Source organism: Typopeltis vanoorti, chromosome 12, assembly GCF_054136105.1.
Source record: "Typopeltis vanoorti isolate ZY-2024b chromosome 12, IOZ_Tvanoo_1.0, whole genome shotgun sequence".
Lineage (NCBI taxonomy): Eukaryota > Metazoa > Arthropoda > Arachnida > Uropygi > Thelyphonidae > Typopeltis > Typopeltis vanoorti.
Genome location: NC_143560.1, coordinates 72,805,901 through 72,826,069, shown reverse-complemented (window position 1 = coordinate 72,826,069; position 20,169 = coordinate 72,805,901). Strand labels below are relative to the sequence as shown.

Below are 20,169 nucleotides of genomic sequence, written 5' to 3'. Positions count from 1 at the left end.
GCTAAATAGCAGATATCCTACCATTTCATGTTGAGAAGAAGAAATAAAAGAGGAACAGCTTTCAAAGGTGTAGACTTGTTGTGTCCCACTTTCTTAAATTTTATTGATATATGTACTATGCATTGGGTCCTTCCTAAGGAGTCATGTGGTACCTCTAAAACACAAAGGAAATGCCTCAGGATCGAGCCAAAACAAGCGTCGCAAAGTCTTTGAAATCTCACTTCTTTTAAAGCATTAGGAACATTTATATTTTTATGCTGCGCCACCTAAGCTATTAGTTTCAGTTAAACATGTCTTAATCAAGAAGTAATCTCAAAGTGTACTATAATGACTACTGATTTGCAATCGTGACCTGTAACAAAATCTATTTTCTCCCGCTTAAGTTCATATCTTTTTGCAAGTGGTGCATCGGATTCTAATACTCAGACTCGGATTAAAGATAGCAAAGGTTTATTTGACATATTATACAATTTACAATACAAAGAAACTCGATCCAAAACTTCAATGTTAATCAGAGAAAATTATAGATATCCTTATTAAGTAAGGACATCAAGAAGCAACATCAATATGTTATTGCACAAACTAACAAAACTAGACTGCAATATTCATATTAATTTTCATATCATATCACATTACTCAGACTAAACCTTTTTAATACTTTCAGAAACATACACATTAGTTTAACCATATAGGAGTTACCTCACGATGCGTTCTAATATTAAGGTGCTACAGTCCTGTCTTAATTATATGAAAGTCCTCAATCCTCAATTTTCCTTAATCTCATTATATAGACAAAGAATGTTCAACGTTACCGTACACACTGGTTCTTCATACTTGTTCCTTCAACTTCTGATTGCCGTTCTCTGATCGATCTCCCTTCTGATTTATTTAGTCAGTGCTATGGCATGGATTTCTCCAGTCAAAGGTAAGTCCATACAATTCCAGCATAACTAGCCCACCCCAGATATAACGATGCCGTAAGGCAATTCGGCTTCCGTGAGGCCTGTTGCCTAGATACTCAGCCCTTTCCATGGATTGCTCATCAGTCAAATGGAGATATGTTCTTTCATCGTGCGATTAGAAGTGATCCTTTCAGCTCGTAAGCGGCATATCCTATTACCGTCCTCAGGATTCCTGACAGGACTCTTCGCTGATCCTTCTTCTGAGCATTCTTGGACAGAGACGTCCCTCCATGCAACCGTCTTCCCACCAGAATCCACGTGACTACCAGCCAAGAGAGACGAGAAGTAAAAAGCCTTCTGGGGGGGGGGGGGGTCCTAACCCTTTTATATCATCTTCCCTATCGGCAATCACCGTAACTCACATAGCTCACCTAACGTGTATAATTTCTCCCATTTGGGTCTCGTTTCGTATCGTTTGTTTTTTCTGACCACTCGCTTCTGCACGTGTCGTGGACGTGCGATTGCCTGGGGGCAACCTTTTTTTCCGTCAGCTTGCCTGCGCACTTTGAACTTTTGTTCACAGCAGCTTAATGCAAGTCATATTACAAAAACATGTATTATCGATTCTAATAAAATAATATTAATTTATAATGTATCACTGGCATTATACACTCAAGTAAGTATTCTTTCCTTGAAATATTCACAATCATTTTTCTTTATAATAATGTAATCTATATTTTACTAGTTGCATACAACACATACTTAGAAGCAAGTATATTCCCTACAAGGTTTTTCCTGTTAAACGATGAAAAATTTAGAATTCTTAGGAATCTCAATTTATCAAAGTTTAATAGACTCAAATATGCAAATATTATTCAAGAAAAAAAAATGAATGAGTTTGAGAGTAATAAAATCTTGGAGAGAAAATAACCACTGTTGGCTGAGTGGTTAGCATACCTGCTCTCCAACCAACAGGCTGCAGGTTCAAAACCTGCCATGGGAATGGATGGTGTGATTATCTTTAGGTGGATGATGAATATCATCACCTGGTGTGATATCACTGCCTCGCTTATTGGAGGCCTGGGGTCACTTGAAAAAGTTCCTTGTTTGGTCTCTAGAGCAGGGTTTCTGGATTATGGAAAAAATTAAAAATTAAAAATACCAAAAAATATATAAAATTGATAAAAAACAAAAATGGCAAAAAAATCCTTAGCCCATATGTGGTACAAAATGTACTATAGATTTGCAAATAATCTTTCGTTGGTGGAAAGCAGCATAAAAATTTAGCTAGAAAGGCATTTGGTAAAGTTGTCTGCAAGTATAGAAAAATTAGAACTCCATGGTTGGACTCACAATACTCATCTGTAAAAAAGAAATAAAGCTGAATGTGAGAATTACAATGCAATTTCTCTGCTGAGAGTTTTGGCTAAGATTTATGCAAGTCTGTTATTATCATCATTATCAAGCCTCCATGGCATCCAACCACCCACAGCTCTCTATTCAAAAAAACCTATCGCTCACACCTTCCTTATACAGCTTCCAGGGACGGCCTCTTGTTCTTCTCTTGTCTCCACCCATTCTGGGAAAAATCTGATCTGCATTAATCTAGTAATAACCCTTATAAACTTATATGGTTATACCATGTCCTCCCTCCCACCCCCCCTTGTCTTATCCACTAGACTCTGCAGTTTATATCCCTCTATCTGTATTGCCTTAGTCAATCATTTTCAAATCCTTTACAACCTCTCTTCATCCTTTTGAAAACCCAGTGATCAAATCTATGCACAGTAATCCATGTACTCCTCTCTAATCAGAGCCTTTTACAACAGAATCATTACATTCTTACTTCTACATTTCAATGTTCTCTGCATCATTGCCATAATATGCTGTGCTGTCCTTACAGTGTTAACAAAAATGTCCCTGAAATTTCAGGTACTTATTCACTAACACCCCTCTACCTCGTCTAAGATATCCCCCACCAATTTGTTTCAATAATGAAATACTGTGAATCAGCATAATGAAAAGAATTATAAAAACTGAGGAAAACTCACATAAAAAACTTTATTAATGTAGAATTTTTGCTTAAGTGTCATAGACATTGCTAGTAAAAGATCACAGAATGGCAATTAAACAATAACAGACAATTCTAAAAAGCACCACCTAAGTAGCTGATATTAGATAACTAAAAAAGGTCAATAATTTCTTAACTTATTTAAAAAAAAGTTTAAATAATTTTTAGATTTCTAAATTTTTATCTAATTTACTTGCTATTTCAACTAGAACTGCTACTTATTTAAAAAAAAAATGCTTGAGATTTTAAAAATAAAATTTCAGATCTTCATCTATACACTTCAGATATTATGATTAGTTTAGATGTGTCCTTGTTTACTAACATTCCTTCAGATATTGTTAAGCTATTTGATTCTGTAACACATTCAAATATTGTATAATAATAATAATTCTGATTATTTCTCCTTTAAAAACAGATCATATCAACAAATCGAAGGAACAACTGTGTGCATCCTATTTCTCCTACTATTGCCAACTTTTTCATGAAACACTTTGAAGAAAGTACTTTTGATAACATTTCACCTAGACTTTACACACTGGTACAGATATATGAATAATATTTTTGCAACTTGGAATTTCTCTTTCTCTGAATTACAGCAGTTTCTTTCTAAATTAAATGATAAAGAAGTAAATAAACCATTAGCCCTTTAAGATCTTCTAGTTCTTCATCAACCAGATAGTAGCCCACACTTTTCAGTTTTTCAGAATAGTGTAGGCTGGAACTATTAAGACTTTAATATATTATGTCCATTCTTTATAGTCTTCTGATGAACTTTTACAGAAAGAATTATAACATATCCTCCTTTTTATAATGGTTTTAAGGATTCTTTCATCAAGAAGGCTTTTAACACTCACTTATGGTATCTCTACTTCTTCCAGTACAGAAGAAATAACTCTCATTCCTAACCCTTATGTGCATGGTATTACTGAATGCATAGTGAAAGTTGAAAAAAGCACTGAATATTTTTGTTGCCTTTTGCTCCCATCAGAAAAATCTCCATCTTTCTTGCATCTCGTAAGGACAAACTTTCACCTCTCAGTTATCCAGAATCTACCAGATTCCTAACTCTTGTGGGTTATTATTTTGGACAAACAGGAAGATCTTCATCAGATTTTTACTTAAGATAAACAAGTCAGAAATCATAGGGTATACTAAGATTCTGAATTTCAATTTTATAAGTCTGGAAAAGGCATATGATAATCTGCCAAGAGAAAAACTCAAGAAAGCAGAAGAGAAATTTGGAGTAGAACAAGCTGGGTTCAAGCCAAATTGGAGTTTGGCTTGAAACCTAGTTTTTTGAACTTCCATATTTACTTTGAACCTAGAGTTCAAAACTAGCTCTATACAAGATAGCATTTAAATTCATTTTAACTTAAATATCTGAGTGTTAGATTAAAAATAAAACAGTTGATCAAACAGTAGAGACCAGAGAGTTCTGAGAAAATTGAGAAAAGTTAACAGGTGACACGAATGGCAGAATCATATTAAAAGTGAAGATATAGTAGTAAACAAATTAATCCAAACACTCACATTTTATAGAAAAATTTTAATTTTGCAAGAAAATAAATACAAAAATTAAACTCCAACTTTACCTAATAATTTATATGTGCTCCTCTGTTCCTAATAAGTTCATTAATTTGCTCAGGCATGGACTCTACAACATAGAACACATTTTTCTTATTTCTGCATCTCAAAACCATACTTTTATAATGCATTCTTTTAAGTTGTCCTTTGTATTGTAATTTAATTTTCCAAGTCTCTTTTCACTGTGGCCCACAAACTTTCTATTGGGTTAATGTCAGGAGCGTTACCTGGCCACTGAAGCAGTTGGTTGTTGTGATTTTTGAGGAACTCTTTCACTTTTTTTGAAGTGTGGCATGGAGCGAGATCTTGTTGGAAGATGAGTTCTTTCTCTTTCTTGATCTGTGGGATCACTCTTTTATCCAATGTTTTTATGTATTGGTCACTTTTCATCATACCATCAACAGACACAAGTGAACCTGGACCATCATGTGTAAAACAACCCCAGAACATCTTTTTAGCTGGGTGTTTAGGAGTTTGGTGAAGGTGGGCAGCAGAAGTCTTCTCAGCCACTGATTTGCAAACTTAGAGTAATCACTCTCCTTAGGCAGAGAAATGGCTCTCATCCGAAAATATGACCTCCTTCCACTTTGCAACAGTTCAATCTTTGTAAACTTTTCACACTGGGGCCTCTTTTTCTGCATCACCTTCATTAACAGTTGTCTTTTTTTTGGTCTGTGGGCAGTCCTCTCTGTTTCCAACAATCTTCGGCAGACTGTCATGTCAGAAACATTCATCCCACTAGCTGCAAAGTCTATTTAAATTTACAGCAGACAATCTTGGATTCATTTTACTTTTCCTAACTAATAAACAATCTTGAGTAAATTTTACTTTTTTTTTTTGCCCACATATTCCTTTTCTGTCAGGAGAAAAGGTACCTGTCTCTTTAAACTTCTTTAAAATCGCATTAACAGTACCCAAACCAACATAATACTGATTGACAATTTGTCTTTGAATCATGGATGTGTGCTGAGAAAGAGTATGTATTTTTGAATGCTTTCTAGGAGATATATCCATTTTATAGCTACACAAAATGAATAAAACACTATGAATGTCAACTTGTTTACACTATTAAAAATGCACAACACTATTAATAAACATCATAGAGACAGTTAAAATATGCAGCACTCAACCAAAATAGTGAACTAAAACCAGAACCAAAATTATTGTGAACTGAAACAAAAACCAAACCAAAATCAAAGACTTGACGAAAATTCCGTTTGTTCAGATTCATTTGTTTGCCACTGTATTAGGAAGGAAGTTGACATTGTTGGTATTAATGAATTTCCTAAATGCACTGTATTTGTTAAATTATGTATTTACGTGGTTTCTTATTGATCTTGTGGTCATCAAACATGAAAGCCCCTCTTTGCTAGTCCCTCTGTATTATGTAAACAGTTGCAGTTTTGTTTAAATGAATAAAATTATCTATTTACACATAACTCACTGTTTGTCTTCTGTGCAGTTTTGTGTTTAGTAATAAATAAAATTATTTACATCATGTAGCAAAATTAATTAAAACAATTGTGTTTATTAATAAATTATATATTTATTTATACAAAACCAAAACTGTTCATGTAACATAGACATAATTATCGTCCTAAGGAGGAATTGATAGTGAGGAATTCGTGTATGATGGCTGATCACCCTGAAACCTTTTAGAACCTTGTTGATAATTAAAGAAATATGGTGTATTAAGAACAGTGCATTTAAAATTACTGCTGTTTCTTTGTTTTTGCCTATTTATTTAAATTTATTTTTTTACTTTCAACTCGCCTTGACTATTGCTTTTAAACTCTAAATTCAAAATAGATGCTCACTCATTATACTGAATTTCAGGGGTAGAAAGATCAATTTTACTACTCCCCCCCTCACCATCATCACACTATCAGGCTGATAGCCAACTGGTACTGTGGCTTCTTGCTCCTACAGGTGTTGGATTAACTGATTGGCTTCAGGTTGGAAAGGGAGTTGGACAAGGTTGTTTACTTTCTCTTCATTTGTTTAGTACATATACTAAAGACATTATGCATGAAGCATTGGATGATCTCAAGACAGGAATTAGGATAGGTGGTGGATTGATCAGTAATCTGAGGTAATGATAAGGAAGAACTAGAACAAATTCTTGATAAAGTTAACAAGATCAGTAATAACAGAGAACTTCAACTCAATCCTAGCAAGACAAAGATCATGGTTCTCAAAGGAAATACAAACAGGGACGCTCTTGAGAAACAAGTGTACCTTAATGGAGAAAGAATTGAGGAAGTCAGCAAGTTTGAGTACCTGGGATTCATTATTAATGTGAAGAATTGCTGTTCAGAAGACATCAGAAGAAGATTAGGAATTGCTAAAACAAGTCAGAGACTTGTCTAAAATCTGGAAGGATCGATCTATCTCGATGGTAATGAAGTTGAAGATTTTGGATGTAGTTGTTTTTCCAACAACAACAACTACTTATGAATGTGAGATTGGAACCTAAAGAAGTCAGATAAGAAAAGGATGGCTGCTTTTGAGATATAATGTTAGAGAAGGCTGTTGAGGATATCGTATACTGAAAGGTGTATAAATGAATGAGTGTTAGAAAAGATCAGTAGAACTTTAAGGCTCCTTATGGATGTTGACAAAAGAAAGTTAAAATATTTTGGATACATGATGGAAGGAGGAATTCTCAGAACAGTAATAGAAGGTAAAGTTCCTGAAACAAGAGGAAGGGGGTAGACTGTCAGTGAGATGGATGGATGGTGTGTGTGTGTGTGTGTGTGACTGATCTTCAGAGTGTTGAAGTTTCTAGAAAAACATACAACAGGACTGCATGGCGATTCCTGGTGTGGCACATCACCGAGCATCGGAGTGACCATACGGCATCTGTGGATGCCCATTGATCAAATGGAGATGATGTCATTTCATTATGTAATTAAATTTTATTTCAAATAACTTAATTTTAAATTTAGGCCTTAATTGTAATCTTATTTATTGTAATTCTCGTAGACAGGCTTATACATTGGTTATGCATTATTAAAACACTTAAGGAATAGAACAACGTAGTTAAGGATATAAATTAAATTAAATTTTAATAAATATTTTCCGATATTTCGGCAATGTCACATTGCCATTTTCTAAAGGAACTTACAAAAAAGTTACGTGCACGTAGGCACTACAACACAGAAACTGGGAACGAAGAGATAAAGCTATTGTTCTCCTAACAGTCCTGATGGTGCCCTCTAGCGGGCTAAGTAGGTGTTCTTGGCCGTTGGGTTGAAGGTCTGCAGATGTAGGTCTCCCAAATTTGGGGCAGTCGCATACAACCAAATTTGTTGAGGTTTGGAGAATTTCTTAGGGCTGAGGCTGATTCCATAAAGAGTCTTTCAAATTTGTATTTGCTATGGTGTATCACTGTAGCTTTCTTCCACCGTATTCTGTGGCGTGTATCCAGAGCATGGTCCGCAAGCCCAGAATGACTGTATTTGTGAAAACGGATGTAGTCCTTGTGTTCCGAAATTCTGATATTCGCTGTCCTGCCTGTCTGGCCAAAGTAAGACAGTTTACAACTGCAAGGGACCTGGTAAACACCAGGTAGGTCTAGGGGAAGTGGTTGGTCTTTAGTGGAGCGGATAAGGGATGCCAATTTTCTGTAAGGTTTGTAACAGGAGGTCAGGTCATGTTTTTTTAAGATTTTGGTAATCTTTTCCGAGGTGCCTCGGATGTAGGGAATGGTGATGGATTTAGAGTAATCCTTGTTGTGGGGGGGAAGGGATCTGTGGTTTGTAGGTTCTAATATTTTTTGGATTTTTTTGGGGGGGTAGCCATTGGCTGAGAAAGTGTTGAGGATGTGATTTAGTTCAGTGTTTAGGGCCAAGTCGTTTGAACAGATTAGTTTAGCCCTGTTGTATAGTGTTTTCACTACTCCATGTTGTTGTTTTTTTTTTGGGGGGGGGGGATTGTTGGTGAATGTATCTGCCTGTATGGGTGGGTTTTCTGTAGACTGAGAAAACCAAGGATCCATTAGGCTGGCAGGTGACTAGTGTGTCTAGGAAAGGGAGGCTGTTGTTTTCCTCTTTTTCCAGAGTGAATTTGATTCTGGGGTGTTGGTTGTTTAAGTGTGTTAAGAAGGAGAGAAGTGTTTCAGAGCCATGTGGCCGAATAGCGAACACATCATCAACGTAGCGAAGCCATATGGTTGGTTTTTGTGGGGCAGAGGCTAAGGCTTTTTCTTCAAAGGTCTCCATAAAGAAATTGGCCAAGGGTGGGGAGAGTGGTGAACCCATGGCTGTCCCCACTATTTGTTTGTAGAATTTTCCCTGCCAAACGAAATAGCCTGAGTTCATTGTGAACTGAAATAAGGCTGAGATATCGGGAGAAAATTTAGCTTGGATTAGCTCTAAAGTTTCCTTGAGTGGGACATTTGTAAATAAAGAGGACACATCAAAGCTGACCATTATGTCAGTATGTTGGAGTGTAAGGTTTTCTATGTTGGCTTTGAAATGGGCTGAGTTTTTTATGTGTGATGTTGCCAGTATAGTGTGTGAGCTCTTTGGCCAAATGTTTAGCTAGTTTGTATGTGGGGGAATCAATGCCATCCACTATGGGACGTAATGGCACATTTTCTTTGTGTATTTTTGGGAGTCCGTAAATACGTGGGGGGGGGGGTATAGAGTTAAACGGCTTTAATCTGTTGGTAACTTCTACAGGCCAAGAAGTGACTCTCTTAAGGAGCCTGTGAAGTTTTCCAATTTGAGAGTTGGTGGGATTGTAATTGATAGGGAGGTAAGTGGCCTGATCTAATAGAAGAGCATTCAGCTTACCTGTGTAGTCCTTTTGGTTAAGTACTACCGTTGCATTTCCCTTATCCGCTTTGGTGATAACTAATTCTTTATTATTCTTCATTTCCTGTAGAGCTTTATATTCCTTGTTTGATATGTTGGTTTTTGGTGGTCTTGCTTTGGAAAGGACACAGGCTACATCCAGTCTTACACTGTTGGCGACTTGATGTGGAAGGTGGCGGATTCTGCGCTCGATCTGGATCATAATATCCTCATTAGGTATTTTATTGGGAGCAATGGCGAAGTTGTGTCCACGTGACAGCGCGTTGAGTGCTTCAGGGTGACTGAAGAAAGGTTGATTACCGTGTTGGTAGCAGGTTTTGGAAGGACGGTAGAGTTCTTTTTTAATTTTTTGAACTTTTTCATCTGTCGACCTCGTATTTTTTTAAATTCTTTTTTGGCAGCGGTACATGAGACGTCATGTAAAATCGACCAAAGTTCGTGGTTCAAAGTGCGCGAAAGCTCATCTTCGAAGGCACGAATAGCTTCATTAATGTCCGCTAAGAGCGACCGCGTGTTGGTGATTTGTTCGCGTAGCTAGCGTGGTTATATATTCGGAGAGCTTTTTGTGACACAAACCGGTGCTTAAATTTTACACAGTTCGGGATTACTTTATTATCCCGGCAGCGTTTCAGGAACGCTAGACGATTTAATTGTCTAGACAGCTTCAATTTCAATTTACCGTATTGGCGGGCCTTTTGTGCGATTGTATCTCCGTGGATGATTTTGATTCTCGTAGACAGGCTTATACATTGGTTATGCATTATTAAAACACTTAAGGAATAGAACAACGTAGTTAAGGATATAAATTAAATTAAACTTTAATAAATATTTTCCGATATTTCGGCAATGTCACATTGCCATTTTCTAAAGGAACTTACAAAAAAGTTACATGCACGTAGGCACTACAACACAGAAACTGGGAATGAAGAGATGAAGCTATTTTTCTCCTAACAGTCCTGATGGTGCCCTCTAGCGGGCTAAGTAGGTGTTCTTGGCCGTTGGGCTGAAGGTCTGCAGATGTAGGTCTCCCAAATTTGGGGCAGTCGCATACAACCAAATTTGTTGAGGTTTGGAGAATTTCTTAGGGCTGAGGCTGATTCCATAAAGAGTCTTTCAAATTTGTATTTGCTACGGTGTATCACTGTAGCTTTCTTCCACCGTATTCTGTGGTGTGTATCCAGAGCATGGTCCGCAAGCCCAGAATGACTGTATTTGTGAAAACGGATGTAGTCCTTGTGTTCCGAAATTCTGATATTCACTCTCCTGCCTGTTTGGCCAAAGTAAGACAGTTTACAACTGCAAGGGACCCGGTAAACACCAGGTAGGTCTAGGGGAAGTGGTTGGTCTTTAGTGGAGCGGATAAGCGATGCCAATTTTCTGTAAGGTTTTAACAGGAGGTCAGGTGATGTTTTTTTTAAGATTTTGGTAATCTTTTCCGAGGTGCCTCGGATGTAGGGAATGGTGATGGATTTAGAGTAATCCTTGTTGTGGGAGGGGGAAGGGATCTGTGGTTTGTATGTTCTAATATTTTTTGGATTTTTTTTGGGGGGGGGTAGCCATTGGCTCAGAAAGTGTTGAGGATGTGATTTAGTTCAGTGTTTAGGGCCAAGTCGTTTGAACAGATTAGTTTAGCCCTGTTGTATAGTGTTTTCACTACTCCATATTGTTGTGAGGGGGGGGGTGGGATTGGAGTAGTGAAAACACTATACTAATATGGAGTAGTGTTTTCACTACTCCATATTGTTGTGAGAGGGGGTGGTGGGATTGGAGTAGTGAAAACACTATACAACAGGGCTAAACTAATCTGTTCAAACGACTTGGCCCTAAACACTGAACTAAATCACATCCTCAACACTTTCTCAGCCAATGGCTACCCCCCCCCCAAAAAAAAAATCCAAAAAATATTAGAACCTACAAACCACAGATCCCTTCCCCCCCTCACAACAAGGATTACTCTAAATCCATCACCATTCCCTACATCCGAGGCACCTCGGAAAAGATTACCAAAATCTTAAAAAAACATGACCTGACCTCCTGTTACAAACCTTACAGAAAATTGGCATCCCTTATCCGCTCCACTAAAGACCAACCACTTCCCCTAGACCTACCTGGTGTTTACCAGGTCCCTTGCAGTTGTAAACTGTCTTACTTTGGCCAAACAGGCAGGACAGCGAATATCAGAATTTCGGAACACAAGGACTACATCCGTTTTCACAAATACAGTCACTCTGGGCTTGCGGACCATGCTCTGGATACACGCCACAGAATACGGTGGAAGAAAGCTACAGTGATACACCGTAGCAAATACAAATTTGAAAGACTTTATGGAATCAGCCTCAGCCCTAAGAAATTCTCCAAACCTCAACAAATTTGGTTGTATGCGACTGCCCCAAATTTGGGAGACCTACATCTGCAGACCTTCAGCCCAACGGCCAAGAACACCTACTTAGCTCGCTAGAGGGCACCATCAGGACCGTTAGGAGAACAATAGCTTCATCTCTTCATTCCCAGTTTCTGTGTTGTAGTGCCTACGTGCACGTAACTTTTTTGTAAGTTCCTTTAGAAAATGGCAATGTGACATTGCCGAAATATCGGAAAATATTTATTAAAGTTTAATTTAATTTATATCCTTAACTACGTTGTTCTATTCCTTAAGTGTTTTAATAATATTTATTGTAATGATCCCCTAGGTGGTATCCAGCATTTGGCTCAGATCAGTAAATAGGATTAGCATTCTTTGTAGTAGCTTCACCTTGTGATCATTCTGATGCACTGATGATGACGACCAGTTTCTGGTTGAAATATTTGCAGTAATAAAATGACTTTATTCTTGTGATTACTTGTTTATAATAATTGTGATAATCACACAAGTTTTATTAAAAATTGAAGGTCTTTTAGCAGCTGATGCGTGGAATAATGCAATACTAAAGTTTTGATTTCAAGCCACTCATAGTATGCTGTATCCTTTTCTTGGACATTTTTGGCACATTCCAAATTGTTGGCCTTTGTGTGGAATGGGAATTGAAGGCCAATTTCGTTACAGTAAGAATTATGTAAGTTATTGAGTTGTAGTGTAAAATTCGATGGAGCGTAAATTTTTCCATTTTTTATTTGCATCGACTTTTACAGGGGTTACATTCAAAATTCACAAAAGTAGACTTGTAATTTTATATGTAAATAACACTAAAAACCCATGTATCAAAACCCAGAGGAATTAGCATGATAAATTGTGTAAATAAAAGATATATGAATATGTCAAGTTCAAGGGAAATGCTGTAGAAATCGGAAATATATTGTAATTGTCTATGTAAGTAATACCAAAAGCCCATGTATTAAAACCCAGAGGAATTAACATGCTAAATTGTGCAAACAGAAGATATCTTAAAATGTTAAGTTCAAGGGCAATGCCTTTGAAATCGGAAATATATTGATGTTAGTATTTAGTATAGAGTGAAAGGAAACCTATTGTATCCTAAGCCAATCCAATGCCGCCCTCAAGGTCAATGGTAAAAGAGGACAGTATACATCAGATGCAGTTCCGCTATTCTGTAAAAAGGATTAAGTGTGCACTTAGGAGAACTAGAAGTCCACATTATTCGAAGGCGCAAATAGACACCAGATTACAGTAGCAAGTATTATTACTGGATCAAAAGAGTGAAAAAAAAAAAAACAGCCAGCCTATGGAATGGAGCACAAGAAATCATGCTTATCTTCCATTTAGCAATACTGTAGTTGTTAAAGTACCCAAGACATTAGTTGAGAGGGTGAAATCATTTCGCAATGAAATTTGGACAAGGTTATAGTCATAGTTACCAAGATGAAAGTGTATTTTAGAATATATTTATGGGATGGGGAGTGGAGAGGATTACCAGATATTCTAGTGGACAGATACAGAATTTGTTAAAAAATGTTGCTAACAATAAATAACTTTGTATCCCTTCCATATTGATGAGTGGAAATGAAAAGGGAGGGCTATTTGAATTGTAAATTGTATGTCTGTTTGGGGATTTGAATTTTAGATAATCAAGCTTCAAAGACTAATAATGAAAAAGGTCAGAGTGGTTATCAGAATTTGGAAAGTGATGGAGACAGCAAATGCATGCAACTGAATGTGACAAGGAATTTTTGACCAGAGGAGATTCAAAATTGCCATTCTGTAACATCAGATGACAAATTTGACAATTGCACAAGTTCCACATTAGTGGTAGAAAGAGTCATGCACTTTGGAAAGTTGAGATGGATAGTGGTGGACAGTAGTTGAGCTTCTATTAAAAATAAGAGGTCTGATTTAAATGCAAGTATCCACATTTATATTGGATTTTAGACCACAAATTTTGGTGAAACAGATATAGATATGCTATTTTTTTGGCTGGGTTTTTGTTGGGAGGAGGGGAGGTGAGTTGTAATTTTTGTATATTTTGTAAGGATTATTTGCTGTAGTGTTATCAAAATTGTTTATGATGACTTGCATGGTGAATTTATGTTGAGAAGGGGTTAATTACACACTTGAGACATTACAGATGGTTAATTACCAGACTGAAGACCGGTAATTAACCGGTCTTCAGTCTGGTGTATGGCTTTGGCATTTCTTGCTTACCACTATACTTGGACTCAATGGTATGACCTTAGAGAGTGGTAGCTCACTGGCTGTTTGGGAAGCTTCCTGATGCATCATCATCAGGTTCAGTTCTGTGTACTGCCTAGCATCCAACTTACAGAACTTTTGTAACAAAATGTATTTTTTTAAAATACATTTTATTACAAGGTTGTCTAATCCCTTGTGCAATGCTCCAAGTACATGTGTTTTGCTAAGTGACACTGTTTTAGATTGATATATAATTTTCAAAAATTGATTTTGATTTTTTTAGCTGTTGTATAAAATGTAAGGGATATCAAAAGTCTGCTATTGACTTGAAGCCATGATGTGATGAAATAAATATTTTTATTATTATTATTATTATCTGAGAACTACAGGAAGTCAAGGACTCGCAGATGGAGGCTATAAATCCAAATTACCCAAACTGAATGAGGCTATATGACCCTAACCAGCTGTCATATCTTCCCTTAAATCCATTCACACTAAATGCACTCACTACTAGTACAGTAACGAGGGTATGAAACGCCTGTGACAAGTGTCTAACTTGTGCCCCCTCAACCCAAAAATGACAAAAAAGTTTGAAAAATTTAAATGTAATATGTTAAATACTTACTGTTAACGCAATCAAGATGAGTTGCAGTGTGTTGCAGAATTTGTGTGTCTAAAGCGCTGTATTGCCGAAATTTAAAACTACAATATAAAATAGCAGTTTTATATCTATTTATTTATTTTTATTTTTTACGCTTTGTGCCCCAAAGCTAGTTGCACCCGTGGTGGGTGCCTCTTTCCATGCCCTCGTTACGGCACTGCTCACTAAAGGCAAACCATTTCACTCACTCATTGTTCTGTGAGAGAAAAACCTAGCTCTTACCCCTTTCTTGCTGTGAACAAACTGAAGTTCCATGGATGCTCCCATGTTCTCTTCCCACCTTCTATACAATGAAAAATTTCATCAGATTATATCCTATAATGCCCATTCAAAAGTTTATACACCTCTATCGTATCATCCCTCTTTCTCCTGTTAACCAGAGTCTGTAATCCACATACTCACAATCTCTCCTCATAATCTAAATTCCATAATCCGGATATAATCCTTGTAACTCTTCTTTGCAACCTTTCCACAGTTTCTTTATCCCCTTGGAATCTGGGAGACCAAATCTGCACACAAAGTCTTATAAAGAGGCGAAATGACTTCCTTATCCTTAGATGTCATGGCTCACTTTAACATCGCAATTATCCCGAGTTGTATTTGCAATTTTTGCTATGTGACCTTTGAACATCAAATTCCTATCCACTGATATGCCAATATCCCTTACCTCCTCAGTTTCTTGTAGCATAACCCCACTAATATAATATGCCACTGGAAATCTTATCACGCCAAAGTGCATAACTTGGCACTTACTAACATTAAACTGACAACCATTTCATTTGCTCCTTTTATTTATTTTATATTTTAGTTCTTTACTTTATTAGACTTGATATTTTTTTAAAACTTGATCTGGTGGTAAGTAAACGTGTGAAATTTTTTAAGGAACAAAGAGCTTGATTCTGAAGACAACTGGGAGGAGGGTATAATAATGATCGAAAAGTATCAAGTGATTCATGTTAAAAGTAACAAAAATGTAAGTTTGTTTTTAAGTTATATATTTCAACATATTGAAACACTAAAAAAAAAATTAAATAGTAGTGTGTTAGAAGGTAATGTACAAGCTACAGCAGAATCATAATGTAGTTGCACAGAACAATACAGCATTTGCTCTTTATTTGGCTTCTGTCTTATACCGAGTTTAAATATCATGAGGACATTTGAAACCTTTATAAGGTCTTTTTATTTAAAGCCTATCATCAGACGTATCAGTCTCATACAAAAGTGGCAGGGTTTTCTCTCTCTCTCCTAGGAACCCAGGTTTTCATCCCACAAAACATAAACACTGGCCATCAAACACCCTCAGTTAACAGACATAATAAATACATAAATCTCATAGCTTCACAGCCTCATTGCTTTAAGTGAAACAAAAAATTCGTTAATTTCATTACTGATGTCTCGAGATGGTTTTGTGATATGAGCATAGGAGTACTTTTGCAATTTAGGAGAACGGAACTGACTTTGGAGATATGTTTGGATCTTTTCCAAAAATAGTTTAAAAACTTTATTATGTGAGTGGGTTATGTTTAGTTAAGGTTGGAAAACACTCTCCTGGTGGCCACATGTTTTTATTCTGCTCAGAGTTGTCTTTGTGGTTTTTAGCAAGTATGATTTAGAAGAATTCTTCAATTTGAAGAGTAAATTAGACTTTTCTTATCCCAAGATACAAATTTTGGTATCACCTTACTAAAGTTGTTTTCATAATGCAAATACTCAGCCCTCCCCCCCAATACCAAGGGTTGGCAAGAACACAACACTTAATAGTGCTGTGAGAACTCTCCTTAATATCATGCATTGTGCCATACCTGTGTGTGTGTGTGTGTGTGTGCGTGCGTGCGTGCATGCCTGCTCTGTTACAGCATTTCTGTTTGCCATGACTTTACAAATATTGTGAGAAACATTGTTATCATGAATATTAAATGTTTATTAGTACCAGAAAAAGAGAGCTTCTAGATAAACAAATTTGTTTGTGTGATGTCCAAGTGAGATTCTTCATAGCTTAGTCAGTTTCACCAGTGCCCTTTAGCTAGAAAGACCTCAGTTCGAATCCTGTCTAGAACGTGAAAAACATTTATCAGGACTTTTCAACTGAAAATGTGTTAGCTGTTTCATATAGAAGTGGCAGTGTTTTACCCTCCCAGTATTTTCATCCTGCAAACAGGGTAAACATGAAAATTTACAGACATTGAAGACCATGGAAATAAGAATTAACCATTCCTATTCTATCAAATTTGGTTTTGGAAGTTTGCTTAGTATGATGTGGGTTTACATCTATGTGTAAAACAGGAAGGTAGGATGTACAACTACAAGCACTAATGTTACTTGAAATTGTTTTCTCTACTTAAGTACCAAGAGAGGCTATAACTTGTCTAAGAATTATTGGGGAGAAAACACTAAACCATGGTGGAAAGTTGTTTGGGGGATTTCTAGATTTTGAAAAGTCATTTGATACAGTGAAACATAAAAGTTTTTTTGACATTCTAGAAAATATTGATATTGACTCTTATGACTTGGAAATTTTAAAGAGATTATATTGGTCACAAACAGCATCAGTATGTGAAATGGAGAGGAAACAGGAGAATTCCCAGTGGAGAGAGGAGTTAGACAAGGATGCAAGTTATCACCATTATTGTTTAACTTTTATAGTCAACAGATGCTTAGAGAGTCAGTTGAGGATGTAGAAGAAGGAATAAAAGTAAATGGAAGAATCATTAATAACTTAAGATATGCAGATGATGTAGTAGTGATGGCAGAAAGTGAAAACGGATTACAACAAATTGCTCAAAGAATTAAACTCTTGTAAAGAGTACGGACTAAGGATTAACACAAAGAAGACCAAGATAATGATAATGGGCAGAAAAATAGGAGATAATGTAAAAATAAGATGTGGAGGAAAGATTTTAGAAGACGTGGATAGATTTCAATATTTAGGTAGCTAGATCTCAGAGAAAGGAACTTCAGAGTTGGACATTAGATATAGAATAGGCAAAGCTAAATCGGCATTTATGGAAATGAAGAGAATTTTAATAAACAAGAATATTAAAATAGGTGTTAGAGTTGGAATAGTTAAAGCAACAGTTTGGAGTGTTGCTAGTTATGAAAGTGAGTCATGGACACTCAAAAAGAGAGATATGGGAAGAATTAATGCATTGGAAATGTGGTGTTATAGAGAGATGGAAAAGATTAGCTATACTGAGAGAATATCAAGTCAAGAAGTTTTAAGAAGAGTTGGGATGGAAAGAACACTGCTCAATATTATGCAAAGAAAAACCAGATTTGCAGGACATATTCTGAGAGGTTCTTCGGGACACCTGACAAGAACTATATTACAAGGGAAAGTTGAGGGGAAGAGAAGATGTGGAAGACCAACTAGAGAGCGGTTCAATGACATCGTGGAATGGACTGGTTTAAGAATGACGGAGACGACAGACAGAGAGAAATGGAGAAGAGCTGCTCATCTGCTGCAACCCTCTTGCTAGAGGATGCTACTGGACGACGACGATCTACAGTATGGTGACATTTTATATTACACAGACACACACACACACATATCAGGGTATATATATATTGTGGATATAGATTTCAAATATTTACAAACCAGTTTTTTTATACCATGTGACTGTCTTTCTCAGAGCCAAATAATAAGAGAGCATTTGAATCAGTTGTGTTAATACTAGACATTCCTTTGTTGCAGTCATAGACAATATTAGACTCTTTATTTTTTTGAAATTTTTCCATTTCTGTTGCTAACATAATTAGCTCAACTGTATGCATATTGGATATTATGTGGATATTTCTCTTGTCCTTCCATTTATAAATTACAACAGAATTAGTATATTGCCAAATTACTTCATCCTTTTTTATTTTTTGGTTTGCTTTGATTGGCTTAACAAAAATTTTGTTAAAGAAATTTCTTTGATAGCTCAGCAACACAGCGAAAATCTTTCCCACTATACTGTTATCTTTTACTCTCCTCAATAACCTCCTGATATTTGCCCTTACATTCTCCTTATGCCCACTTAAATCATTTGTTCCCACAACCACTTATTCTCTTGCTTGTTTCCTTCTCATGTCCAAAGCATGAATTATCTTGTTTATTCTCCCTCCTGGATAGTAGACCTTATAGATTCTCCCATTAAAGTGACGAATGATACTCTCAAATCACTCGTCACCTCTTTTACCTTTTTTTCTTTCATTCTATTCTTTTGCACACTTTCATTTGTTTCCATTAAATGTCTAATATCACTCTACATATTCCTCATTTCATTTTTCATTTTGAATAACTGTTTCATCAAATCTTGCATTCTGACAATTTCACTCTCTTTTAATAGACCACCACATAACAAACTGTTAAATAAATTGAAATGGATGGGATTGAATAACAGACTTTTGAGTTGGATCAGAAAGTTGTATATTGGGGGTGCAGTATCCTGAAAGAGGAAGATCACTAGTGATGTGTCACAGGAGTCAGTTTTGGGACTATTGTTGTTCAGTTTGTATATTAATGATATTGGAATGAATTTGACTGGTGATATGCAGCTGTTTGCAGATGATGCAAAATTAGGGAGAACAATGCAGAATCAAACAGACATTATGGCCTTACAGGAGGACTTGAATAGATTGCATGAAGGCAGGTAAGTTTAACTCTCAGTTCAACGTTGCCAAATGTAAGATTTTGAAATGTGGTAAGCAACGATGAGAAGCAAAGTATACACTTGGCGAGGAAACTTTTAAGGAGGTAAAGGAGATAAGAGATCTGGGAGTGGTGGTGGACACGGACTTGAAATTCAGGGGTCACATTACACAACTTCACAACATTGTCTGATGTGAAAACGTCACATCAGATAATGGCAGTAATGCAGAGGTCCCTGACATGCAGAAATAATGAGGTTATGATTCCATTATTATTGTGCACAGATTTGGTCACTGGGTTTTCATAGTGATGAGGATATGTTAGAAAGGGTCCAGAATAGGAGGAGGGGGGGGGATATGATCGAGACATATAAGCTAGTTCAGGGGTTATTATCAGGTTGACACGGAAGAGATTTTTCATAGAATGTGAGAGATGATAGAGGAAGAGGCCATCCCTGGAAACTATATAAGGAAGGTGTGAGCAGAGGAGCAAGTTCTTTACATGAAGAGTGGTTGGTGAATGGAATAAATTGCCTGAGTGTGTTGTGAATATACACCTTCTGTCCAAAAAGAAACTGAACTTTTCGAAAATAGAAGAAACTATTGGTGCTACCTGTTGTATTGGAAGTTTATTTTCCACTTGGTTAGACTATAATAAATTTAGTTTAATCCTTACCCAAGTGTAGGCAAACAAAGTTTGCGCTTGAAGTAGTTCAGGACTAAGGCAACTCGTGGTAAAGGTGAACCAAGCTCTCATCACTCCTTGTCTCAGTATCTCCCATAATGCAAAGCACATCTCCTTGTGGACATGTATAAAGCTATGCAATAAGGGAAGGGCCACTACCCAGATCGGTTTCGACCTTTATTGAGGTCTCGTCAATGGGAGGCAGACCCAGAAGTGGTGATACTGAGGCAGA

At 36.6% G+C, this 20,169-nt stretch overlaps 1 protein-coding gene across 2 annotated transcripts in view; it reads left to right on the top strand.

Annotated features, from left to right (window-relative positions):
- The window catches only part of LOC150100883 (uncharacterized), a 211,958-nt gene that overhangs the window by 69,644 nt on the left and 122,145 nt on the right, over positions 1-20,169 (top strand). For both annotated transcript variants that reach the window (XM_090401599.1, XM_090401600.1), the window contains exon 4: positions 15,506-15,596. In XM_090401599.1, coding sequence (XP_090257725.1) covers positions 15,506-15,596 — 91 coding nt within the window. The remainder of the gene's footprint in view (positions 1-15,505; positions 15,597-20,169) is intronic.